This window comes from Megalobrama amblycephala, linkage group LG1, assembly GCF_018812025.1.
Source record: "Megalobrama amblycephala isolate DHTTF-2021 linkage group LG1, ASM1881202v1, whole genome shotgun sequence".
NCBI classification, from domain to species: Eukaryota; Metazoa; Chordata; class Actinopteri; order Cypriniformes; family Xenocyprididae; genus Megalobrama; species Megalobrama amblycephala.
In genome coordinates this window covers 45067077-45079313 of record NC_063044.1, presented here as the reverse complement: position 1 = coordinate 45079313, position 12237 = coordinate 45067077, and the positions used below count along the sequence as shown (strand labels likewise).

The 12237-nt window shown below is 38.8% G+C and overlaps 2 protein-coding genes across 13 annotated transcripts in view; one reads left to right on the top strand and one right to left on the bottom strand.

Annotated features, from left to right (window-relative positions):
- Positions 1-1811, top strand: part of caskin1 (CASK interacting protein 1) — a 101625-nt gene extending 99814 nt beyond the window's left edge. For all 11 annotated transcript variants that reach the window (XM_048195506.1, XM_048195471.1, XM_048195463.1 and 8 more), the window contains one exon: positions 956-1811. In XM_048195506.1, the coding sequence (XP_048051463.1) occupies positions 956-1052 (97 nt within the window). In that variant the 3' untranslated portion in view covers positions 1053-1811. The remainder of the gene's footprint in view (positions 1-955) is intronic.
- A 3904-nt stretch (positions 1812-5715) lies between these two features.
- traf7 (TNF receptor-associated factor 7) overlaps positions 5716-12237 on the bottom strand; it is a 19834-nt gene continuing 13312 nt past the window's right edge. For both annotated transcript variants that reach the window (XM_048195433.1, XM_048195442.1), the window contains exons 18-21: positions 12092-12211; positions 11838-11969; positions 11642-11761; positions 5716-7396 (exon numbers count right to left, since the gene is read on the bottom strand). In XM_048195433.1, the coding sequence (XP_048051390.1) occupies positions 7382-7396; positions 11642-11761; positions 11838-11969; positions 12092-12211 (387 nt within the window). In that variant the 3' untranslated portion in view covers positions 5716-7381. The remainder of the gene's footprint in view (positions 7397-11641; positions 11762-11837; positions 11970-12091; positions 12212-12237) is intronic.

Here is a 12237-nt window from a genome sequence, read left to right as displayed (position 1 = left end):
GTGAGTTCAGTGGTTCTACCTTAATATTATAAAACGACGAGAATACTTTTTATGCTGCAAAAAAATAATGACTTTATTCAACAATATCTAGTGATGGACAATTTCAAAACATTGCTTCATGAAGCTTCGGAGCTTTACGAATCGAATCAGTGGTTCGGAGCGCCAAAGTCACGTGATTTCGTCAGTTTAGTCGTTTGATAGGAGATCCGAATCACTAATTCGAAACAAAAGATTCACAAAGCTCAGAAGCAGTGTTTTGAAATCGTCCATCACTAGATATTGTTGAAAAGTCGTTATTTTATTTTTTTTGCCGCACAAAAAGTATTCTCGTCGCTTTATAATATTAAGGTAGAACCACTGTCCTCACATGAACTGATTTAAGTATGTCTTTACTACCTTGAGAGGTTCAGTGGCTTTGCTCTCAATAGAGGCCTCACTGAGCCATCGGATTTCATCAAAAATATCTTAATTTGTGTTCTGAAGATGAACAAAGGTCTTACGGGTGTAGAACGACATGAGGGTGAGTAATAAATTACATTATTTTCATTTTTAGGTAAATTAACCCTTTAAGAGACTTCAAGCTGTTTTCCACCATTGGGTTGAATACAGCGAGTACCAGAATACTATAGTAATTATTAGTTATTTTTATTTTCCAAACTGCCTGAAGCCAATTTCAACATGAATATGCTGAACAGTTGAAGAGGCTGTATATTGGCAGGGCTTTTGTTTATTGACGCAATCTATCATTGCGACTGGTCAAATTTTATAGCTAAAGGCAAATCTGTTCATAGCTTTTGAATTTATTTTCTCTTAAATTCATCATTGGGGGCGTGTAGACCAAATAAATCTATTCAGCCTTACAATTTGCATGTCAATATTGGCCCCATAACTACTGCTTGCAGCTTAATTTTTTGTGTTATTTTTAAAACATATTTGTGTGTGTTTTGATCCACAGCTCATTGATTGAAAACAAGAGCACAGTGAGCATCCTAGACGACATCGGCAGCATGTTTGATGACCTGGCCGACCAGCTGGATGCAATGCTGGAGTGAAGAGCACAGCCTGTGTCTCTGTGGCACAACCTCAGGGCCCCGGGAGAGCACAAGGGCACAATGACCAACAACATACCCACCTATCCCTTTCTAGTCCTCATCCCTTGCTCCTCTCACCCCCTTTTTTCCTGCTCCTTCCCCATTGTCATGAAACACCCGTCTCTCCTCTCTCCCTCCGAGTTGGTTTTGCACAAACCCGAGCTGATGTACCTCAGGACTGGGCAGAAGGCCATCCAGGGCTTTAAACATCAAAGACAGAGCAGAGGGTGGAGAGGCAGAGGTTGTGTTTTAATACATAAAGCTCAACTCTCTGTCTGTGGAATATCTCTATCTACCATGAGCAATGAGTAGTAAAATAATAATATGAAAACAATAATAACTGTATATGAAATAATAGTATGGTATGTGTACATTGTAAGCATGAGGAAAGTTTGTATCTATAAAGAAAAAAAATCTCATAGTGAGAGTCATGCATTAGTACAGTTATATATATATATATAAATATAAATATAAATATTTTATGTTTTTATTTCATGTTCAATGGTACATACAGTGTTGAAACATTAAGAAATCTATAAAGTTTGATGACAGATATGTGGATTTTTCTATGACTATAATGAAGTTTTAAAACAAAACAAAAAATAAGGCTGGCTTAAACATCTTGTATGTTTGGCTGTGCTCTGCTGAAGAGTGTTGTGGGCTGTGTTGAATGTAGTGACTGAAGTGGCTGTTTCACCCCCTGCTCTGTGCTTGCTCTGGGCTCCCGCTCTGTGCTGCTGTGACCCTTTATGTTTCCATATACTTTTTGCCTGTGTGAACTCATACATTCCTGCTCCCGCACAGCCTTCTTCCTTCACCTTCCCTCTTTTTCTTCCTGCCCTCATCATGTGCAGTGTCCTGTGTGCCTTAACATGAGAGGTGACCTCAGTGCTGCTAACACACACAAGCAAACGGTTTCAAGCTGAGATAGGCCCGGTGTCCGTGGGGCCTCATTTATAAAATTGTTGCATAGAAAGCATCCTATATTTGATCTTACGATCATTTCTCAAATGTGCGTACATGTGATTCAGAGAACGAACGTTCATACAAAAAAAGTACATATGCCTCTTTTCCAAATGTGAAATCTATAGATGATATTGAAATTATGCACAGCTTTAAGGGTTAATTCACCCAAAAATGAAAAGTATGTCATTTATTACTCACCCTCATGCCGTTTCACACCCGTAAGACCTTCATTAATCTTCAGAACACAAATTAAGATATTTTTGTTGAAATCCGATGGCTCTGTGAGGCCTCCATAGAGAGCAATGGACACTTCTTCTCTCAAGATCCATAAAGGTACTAAAAACATATTTCAATCAGTTCATATGAGTTCAGTGGTTCAATATTATAAAGCGACGAGAATATTTTTGGAGCGCCAAAAAACAACTTGTATAGTGATGGCTGATTTCAAAACACTGCTTCAGGAACCTTTATGGATCTTGAGAGAGGAAGTGTTCATTGCTCCCTATGGAGGCCTCACGGAGCCATCGGATTTCAACAAAAATATCTTAATTTGTGTTCTGAAGATGAACGAAGGTCTTACGGGTGTGGAACGGCATGAGGGTGATTAATAAATGACAGAATTTTCATTTTTGGGTGAACTAACCCTTTAATGGATTAAGATCTCCGTCTTGTAAATGCTGCCTAATTAATGTCATTAGCATATAAAAGAGCCAACGTTCAAATCCTTGAGAATGGCGAGCGGCAATAATTGCTTAGATTACCTGCAGTTCTTCGACTCTTTGCCACAAGGAAAAGTGCATACGTCTGCTTAGACCTAGTCTCGTGTAGCCAGTTTACTGCAACAGTGGAGCTGCAAACTTTACATACTTTTGAAAATCCACCATTTACTCAATCCTGGTAAGCGCTTGTAAACACGACGGCGTTCTTCTTCCATGAGCGGGTTTGGTGTCACGGCATTTGTTTCCAGGCGGACAGTAAAAGAACGCAACACATCTCCCGGACATCCTATAGAATTCAACCAACCAGATGACGACTTCAAAAATCCTGAAGCGTTTCTAGTTAAGTGTGCCACATGCATCGGTCCATGAGCATGACGTCTGAGGCTGAGACTAGCTTAGACCCTGACGTGGCACTAAGCACGTAAATATGAACGTTGGCGTGGATTTTAACGTACTAAGATCAAATCTGTGCATACGCACGTTTTACAAATGAGGCTCCAAGTGAGAGGCATTGCCTTGTGGGAAGGGAGGGGCCTGTGTGCTCTGATTTGGCGAGGCGTGACCTCATCCTTGGCCATCTCCAATGCTTCAGTCATGGTGATAGGCAGTGTAGGCCTTGAAGTCAAAATGAATAGCCAATTTACTTCCACGATGTAATGCAGTTCCAGGCAATACAGTAAATGCTAGAAAAAATACAATGGGACTTGATTCTGTTCTTTGGCAATTTATTGGATGGGAAAAGTAGGCACTGAATACCAAAATAGCTATTTAGCTATTGATTAGCCTGTGCACTCTGAGTGAAGATTAAGACAAACTCGTTTTTTCTTAGGAATAAAGTGTCAATAAATTGTTCACAACAAGACCAGGATCATGCATTAAGAAAGTAAATAGAGTCATGTTGACTTTTACTACACGAGGGACCTCAGAAACACAGGCGAGAATGAGGGTAGAGGGGTCCAGTGATGGTTGATGGCTTTCAGAAGGTGGGACGTCAGGAAGCACAAAGTGAGAAAGTTGCAGATGTGTATGTGGCATAAAACAGCAATCTAAAAGAAACATGCATGTAAGATGTTATGGACTGACAGTGCAGTGAACTAACAAGGATTTTGCAAATGTTAATGTGGCTTGAAGTTTAGCATTTCCACCTACCCCGGTCTTGAGCTCGGACAGGTGTGGTTCCACTGGAAGCCTGCATGCAGTCTAATCTCAGTGGCTGTTAAAGGGTGTGAATGTACCATGGTGTGCCTGCTTTGTATTGCATTCCCCCCAGTATCATACAGACAGACGTTTCCTTAATGACCAAAGTAAGAACACTAATCCAAGATGCAATTAAGCTTGGGTCAATAACTTATTCTGGAAAACACAGCGGTATCTAGGTTAAACATATTCACAGAGAATCGAGTTAAGTGACTTTATAGGAACATTTTGAGAGTAAAATGAAATGAGTGATGCTTTTACAGTTTGGTCTCTGTGGACATGAGATGTTTCCAGATGCCATGTTCTCTCATTCACAGTGAGGGCACAATTCGCTGTTATGACAGCACCGGTCACAACCAAACCTCTTACGAGCCTCTGAATGTCATTATCTCATTGCCAGCAAACTCACAGTCTCTTTAATTAACCATCTTTGTTGCCATGACAATCTGCCTGCTCATTATTAGAATCGTCACAGTATCAAAATGATCTTAAATGCAATTTAAGAAAGGGCCCAAAAGGAGGAGAATACAAGAACGAGAAATGGTTGTGTAGGTCCCACAATGCTTTACACACTATATGCTTAATTCCTTCCGTGGTTCTCAGAAAGAATATTTGTAATATTTAAATTATGAACAGAGATTATTATAGATGTTTTCAACAAGTATTTAATGATGCAGCATCAAGAGGGCTTGTTGATGAAACTGCAAATATTTGAGACTAAAGTGTCTTCTTGGCGCAAAGTGTTTTAAATGAATTGTAAATGGTCATTTTTTTAGAACTCCAGTTTTCTTTTTTAAGGTAACTTTTTGTGATAAGTTTTTTGACTGCCATGTCTTCAGATGAAATGAGTTGTATATTATGCAATGTTACGTTTTTTTTAAAAACATGTATGTGCCTTTCTTTAGTTATTTTCCTTTTGACTTTCATGTTTAAACAGTGTGTAGGGGAATATGTGGCCGATCTCAGCTTTTGTCCAGCAGATGTTCAGAATTAAATCCCTTTTTGTTCTGGTGGTCTGCTCTGTGGACAGAGTGCAGATGTCTGGCATGGGAATGGCTTTTATAAAAGCTTTATCATGCCTATCGCTTCAAAGGACTGGGTGTCGATCCAGTGTTAATTGAGTTGTTATGACCCTGTCCCCCCTTCTTCTGTGTGTGTATATAGCTGGTTGTTTGTCACTGTGAATTCATCCTTTTTTAAACTTGATTTCTCCACTTTAAAGTTCTCATTCCTGTCAGTTTCTTATTGTCATGTTTGCTTGTTTTTCTTTCTTCTTTTTTAATACCAGAGGAAAAAAAAAAAAAAAAAACACGATGGAAAAATATTGAAATTCTGAAAACACTGAAGTCACACTTGTTGTTGGTGCAAGATGTTATTTAATAATGAAAGCTGTTTTAAATTCCATCCTATTTGCAGAGACATTATATATATATATATATATATATATAAAAAAGAAAAGAAATCTGCACTGCTCAGCGTGTGCAGGCTGTATATTGTGTTGATGTTCTGCCATTGACTTGTATGATACCTGCTGTGACTGGCATTGGGAACAGTGGTGTGCTTGCAGTGACTGCATCAACAGCCACCTGCTCTAAATAAACATTATATACAAACACTCTCATAGCTGTCCAATTACTGAACACCAACAAGGCCAGCTGGAAATTGCTTAACAGCATAGTGTTTCATTAGTTCACATACATAATACAAAGCACTTGTCAAAAAAGTAAAATAGAACAAGCTGGTACCAAAGGGCCATACAACCCTTCACAGATTTATTTAATATAACTGAATATGTATTAAGGACACTAGAGGGAGTCAACGGCACGTTATGTGCGAGTTAAAGATAGCGACTGAATATAAAAGACTCAAGTTCACTCAATACAAGCATTAAAAATCTGTCTCGTGTTTTATACAAGAAACTGTTTTTGTAGTTTGCATTTGAACATTTTTAACATCACATCCTGTCAAGCTTGATGAGGGAAAAATATGGGAACAACACTGCTGAAATCTGTTCATTACTTCCATAATTGTCCTAAATGTGTGGAGCTGGATGGAGTAGCTCCATGCCACCCCAAAAGGCACTGTTATATCCAAAATAGCAGCTGTTTTTTGTTTTGTTTTGTTTTAGTGCCTTTTGTCTTATCTAGTACGCTTCACATTAAAGGGATAGTTCACCCAAAAATCGATTTACTCACTTCTGTGGAACACAAAAGACATTTTGATGAGCAAACAGTTTTGGTGCCCATTAACTTCCATTGTATGGATGAAAAAAAAAAAAAATCATCTTTTATGTTCAACAAAAGAAATCATAATATAGATTTGGAACAGCATGAAGGCATAATTTTCACTTTTGGGTAAACTGTCCCTTTAAGCTGAAAGAGGAACTCAACCTCAAGTTGAATGCAAAATTGTGTTCCCTTCCATTCAACTCGGTGTTCCTTCAAAGTAATGCTGGGATGCTCAGTGAATTATGTGCCTTACACAAACTAATTAGAACTTACTGTTCAAAATGATTTAGTAACTAGCATGAATTACACTGTAAAAGTCTTACTAGCTTTGCATGGGCAAAATCTGACTTCCATAACAAACATGGAACCATGCATGAAGCAGTTGAGCCTTTGGTAAGGAAACATTGCATTATTTACACAAGCATGATGGATGATTAGGTCATTACACCGTCATACAAAAGGTTTCACATCAGTCAACAGGCAGTTAGAAAATATCTGAGCAGTTCTGGGTGCTCAGTTGGCACTGTCAAATCTTAGATAAAAACATGGGCACTGTGTTGTCAATGCTCTGCTGTTTCAGGCCCAAGTTGGTTTAGTGTAGGTCTTCATTCAGCCCTGGGATGATGGTCACTCCATGCATCTCCACTGGCATCAGACAGAAGCTTAGGCACTCACTTAGTCATGAGACTGTGACTCACAATGGTCAAAAGTTCGACAGTCATCGCAGAAACATTTCCGTGGTCTGCTGGGAACATGACCTTGGACTGGATTCAGCTTCATTTGTAGATCAGTTGAAGTCTTGCCAAATCTAAATCATACTTTTATAGGAAATGATCTTATGTGTGTATATAAAATACTGTGTTGTCATGTTGGCTGCGCTCCGCTGGGTGTTAATAAAGACTGCAGGTTTGGAGGCTTTGTTTGCCGTCAAGACGTGTCCGGTATGTGGAAAGCAAACACCATCATCTGCCCAGCACATAAACCCAGACAACTTCTAACATTTTACTGCAAAATTCACACGGGTCAGATGCCCGAGTCCACAGGGTCAAAAAAACAACAAAAAAAACATCTCCTGTCCAATGTATGTTGAAATGTTCTCATTGATAAGTCTGTGCATCAGAGTTCATGTCGACAACAGAGTTGATTCATGCTGACAACTAATAATGCTCAGGGGTCACGTTTAGCATGTCCACACCTGAGGAAAGGAAACAGAATACACTGTTACACTCAAAAAACAACTTTCACTGTTGTTAATTTCACTCAAACCATCCTTGTTCACATTACTTAAAAAAACTCATGTAACTACATGAACGTAATTTAACTGCGTTGTTTCTACTAAAATTGAGTATTGTCAGCTTTACTTAGTAAGTGTTTGTTCAGTCAACCTAACATTGCTGTGTGAAATGCACACATTATTGCTGACATAACTAACTGTGCAGTGGATCCATAGTTCCCAGCATGCTTTGCAAGGGACTGCATTAGGAGAGTAAAATTAGGGATTAAAGTGTTATTTTATGTGTTTTTCAGTAAAGGGAAAGATGTTGTTAGTTTATGTTAGTGTTTAATGTTGGACATTTAGAGTAGTTTCTGTAATGTTTTTGAATTTTGTGGTTACCATCATGCAGAAGAGTGTCGCCTGTGTTTAGGCTGTGCGCACTCATATACGCGTGTTTATTCCTGCTCTCAATTCAATTGAGTTTGTTCAATTAGTTATTTTTTGAGTGCATTTTGATATGTTGTATCCTTTTTATTTAAATGATTTTTCCCAAAAAAAAATGTGTTCACCTTATGTAATCAACATAACATTAAGTAAACTGCACATATAAATATTATTTAACAGTGACATTCAAATGATTTGTATTTACTCAAAGAAATTTTGTCAGCTTTACTTGAATTTCTTTTGTTCATACAACTAAATAGTTTTTTGTACAAATTACTCAATATTGTTGCGTGGAACCACTTGACACTTATTTTTTAAGTAAATCCAACAATTCATTTTTTTGAGTGTAGAGCTGATATACAGTGAAAGATCTCATGCCAGTAGAAAATGGAGGATCAAGGAATGGTGTAAACAGTGTTGCTCAGCTGCATTTAAAATAGTAGTCTTTACAATAAGTAATAGTGTAGTGCAGGGCTCGTCAACCGGCGGCCCGCCAATCATCCTCATCTGGCCCGCGGCTAAATTTGGTTAGATACGTGGCCGCAGTGGCGCCTGCAGATATATGCACAGTTTGTACCATGCACGCTCCTCCGGCTGACCTGAGAAACGTTTTCCGTGCAAATATTTCAGCAGTTATTATGCATGTCCCGTAATTCTGTCGACGGAACCAGCGATACCAATCATTCGTGAATTAATCATTCTTAGTTTTGTCTAGATTATTTCTTTTCCGTCATTTAGCCTAACGTGCTTGCATAACGATCTGAAACTATTCGGATTCGTTCGGACCGCTCTGTCACTGAATCATCTGAAGTTGTTTCTTGGTCAGTAACAACAAATAGCAGTGTTTTCATGCGTTTCACTAGTTTACTTTGAACTATGCAGCACAGCCCAGTGGATAACGGAACGAAAGCTTAAAAGGAGCCGCGTTTATTCCCAGTCACCATTATTAAACAGCGTTGCAACATCTAGTAAAAAACGTTTCAATTCGACACACACCTCTTGTTTACAAACTACAAATCACTCGATGATTAAACTAGTTTTAAATCGGATGAAACAGCCTCAACATTCCCAACCAGACTGATGAGGAAAACAGGAGAAATGTGCCATGAATGAAGTTAAAAGACTTTTAAATCCCAAAATCATCACTCTTACAAACATTTACCATGAACTAACTGTAGTAAATTGCCATGGTTTGTGGAAATGTGGAATATTTATAATCAATACTATGTTATAGGCATTTACATTGCAATATATTTATTAGGTGGGTAGGGGAATATATAATTCATGCCTTTGTTAAGGTGTAGTTTGTACGTGTGTTTTGGCGTTTTTATAGGCCTATATAACATATCATAATATTATATAATATCATTTGACAGTGGTAGTGAGTAGCAATGTATGGTTTTACGTGTGGTTACTGTCTCACTGTGAGAATATTTTCATTTAAACCCTAATAATTAAAGCTGCTGTACGCGATTTTTGGCCCTCTAGCGGTTAATAAACAGAACTGCACGTGTCTTGCGGAGGAACATTCTAGCCGGAGCTACTTTTCTCTGTGTATGTCTATGGCGAGTCACGCAGTTTCTGTGATACTCTGCCGCGGGTCCTACCAGTCTGGTCTGAAATAGTCCAAATATAAACACTTATTATAAGTGTACCATAATGATTCAGGATAAGACAAAAATACGGTTTGGAAAATGGATTCATGTTGTATATTCTCATTATATACTTTTTTTTTAAATTTTTAACACAAAAAAAAACTGCGGACTGCAGCTTTAATAAAATAATTTTTACCAATAAGACCCCCCGGCCCACCTCAACTTTTTGATTTGATAATCCGGCACTCGAATGAAACTACCTGAAGAGGCCTGGTGTAGTGTGACCGAATGTAAAAGTCGTTTTTAACATGTATTTAACGTGTATTGTTTGCACATACTGATTGAATAATCAAGTCTGATTCATTCTTAAAAAAAAAAAAAAAAAAAAATTACAATTCAAATTTTAATAGAATGTTTAGGCAAAAACTTCTGTTCTTTACTATTTTTATAGAGTCTATTTTTTAGTTGTATTTATAGCAGAGGTGTAACAATACACTAATACAAATTTCTTAAACTTTCATTTTTTCTCATGCAGTACTCGCGCTTTCAACGCAGGCATTCATTGGAACTCTTAGACAAGCCGCACACACTCAGACTCTCCAGGTGCTCGCTATGTCCCGCCTATCCCACTATTAATGCACTACACATATAAAAATAAACCATAAATCACTTTGAATTATCATACTACTAAAACAAAATGTGATATGATGATTTAAACGATGTTTGCGGTTTCACTTTGAGGAGTGCTGTTCCAGTCAATCAGTTCTGATCGCAAGAAAGCATGTCAAAATGACCATTCCCAAACTGTAAATGGTTAGTTCATCCAAAAATTTTAACTCTGCATTTACTCTCATGTTGTTTTCACATGTCACGAAAGTATTTGAACATCCGTGTTTACTACAGTATGACTGTTGTCGTAATCTGTTCATCATGTAAAGCCATTGTGTCTTTTCAGAAGACTTGGAATAGACCATTTAAATGGAGAAATAGAAATCTCTCGGGTTTCATAAAAAATTTGTTTATGTTTGGAAGTTGAACGAAAACCTTGGGTTTGAAATGACATGAGGGTGAGTACATGATGACAATTTACATTTCTGGGTGAATTACATCTTATAAATACAGTAAACTGAGCCTTGGATAAAACTAACTCTATCGCAAATCATTTAATTTACATCAACGATACATATCGTTGCATTTTTATGTCACAATATCTCGATATAACGATGTATCATTACACCCCTAATTTATAGGGCCCTATTTTAACGATCTAAACGCAAAGTGTAAAGCGCACGGCGCAGGTGCACTCAGGGCGTGTCCAAATCCGCTATTTTAACGACGGAAAAACGGTCCGTGCGCCAGGGCGCATTTTTGAAATGGGTTGTCCCATTCTCTTAATGAGTAATGGGCGTAACGTTCAATAAACCAATCAGAGTGTCATCTCCCGTCCCTTTAAGAGCGAGATGCGCTCGCTCCATGGCGGATTGCTATTTACATGGCGGAATTTGTTGGCGGAAAAGCTGAACTCTTTTCAAGCGAAGAAACCGATCTGCTCGTGCGCGAAGTTAAAGTCAGTTAATATAAATGTGTGTGTATTGGCACGATTGTTCAATTAATTAGCCAATTTCGTTCATCATTATAAGTAGTAATAGGCTGAATTGAAAATAGGTAGCCTAATTCTAATACACGCAATGACTATTCATCATTACATTTTTATATTTATGTAGCCTACACAATAATATTCTTTTACACTGTAATTTTAATTGTTTTTAATATTTGGCATGTTTGTGTGATGCGCATCCCTGTGTGTAATAAGCAAAGTCAACGCTCACTGTGGACGTGCCCAGAGGCGCAGTTTCTACCAACGCGCTCTAACAAAAAAATATTGCGCCATTGACTTTAGACTTTAGACCAGGTTTGAGTTAAAATAGCAATGCGCCTGAACACACCTGTTTTTTAGACCAGCACGCCCATGGGCGCACTAACCGGCGCAAATGCATTTACTAATTTAAGGACGTGGCGCTGAACGGGAAAACGCGAACGGCGCCGGACGCAAACTAGCAAACACACTTGCGCCGCGCCTTGCGTCGCATTGCGCCGGGTGTATTATAGGGCCCATAGTGTTCAATTTCAATGCTGGCTACAGTTTCAAAGCAGCATCCCCAAACTTGTTGTAAGAGCCTCTGACCTTTACTGTGCTGTCTACAGCTCCAGAGAACAGTCTTCCTCTGGATACAGCGAGTGCCGTCACGCTGCCCTGGTGCCGCAGCAGAGTCTGGGTGCAGATCATGTTGTCCATGCTCCACACCTGCAGAGGTAAAACAATCAATGCATTTGTGGTTTCACAAATCCCCCTATATCACATATCCAAGCCTGTTCCTTACCCTGAGAGAGCGATCATAGGAGGCACTGAACACTTTGGTCTGATCGGGGGTGGAAATAACGGCCAGGGCATACACTGTGCCCACGTGGCCTGTCAGAGTCCGCACCTGTTCTTTGGACTCAATGTCCCAAACCTAGTTTATACGGAAAGTATCAAAAATCAAAATGTTAAAAATGTCCTGACATTTCCAGGTTTTCCATGATCATTACACTTGTATGTAAAGCTCTGCAGAGCGTAGAGATTAATACTACTTACATGAATGAGGTTCTCATAGGTGCCACAAACTATATGGTGGTTGGTGACTGCAATGGAGTACACACTGCCTCCAGAGGTCTGGAGCACATGCACACACTCCAGAGAACGGATGTCCCAGATCTGAGGGGAAAGAGCATACAGACCAT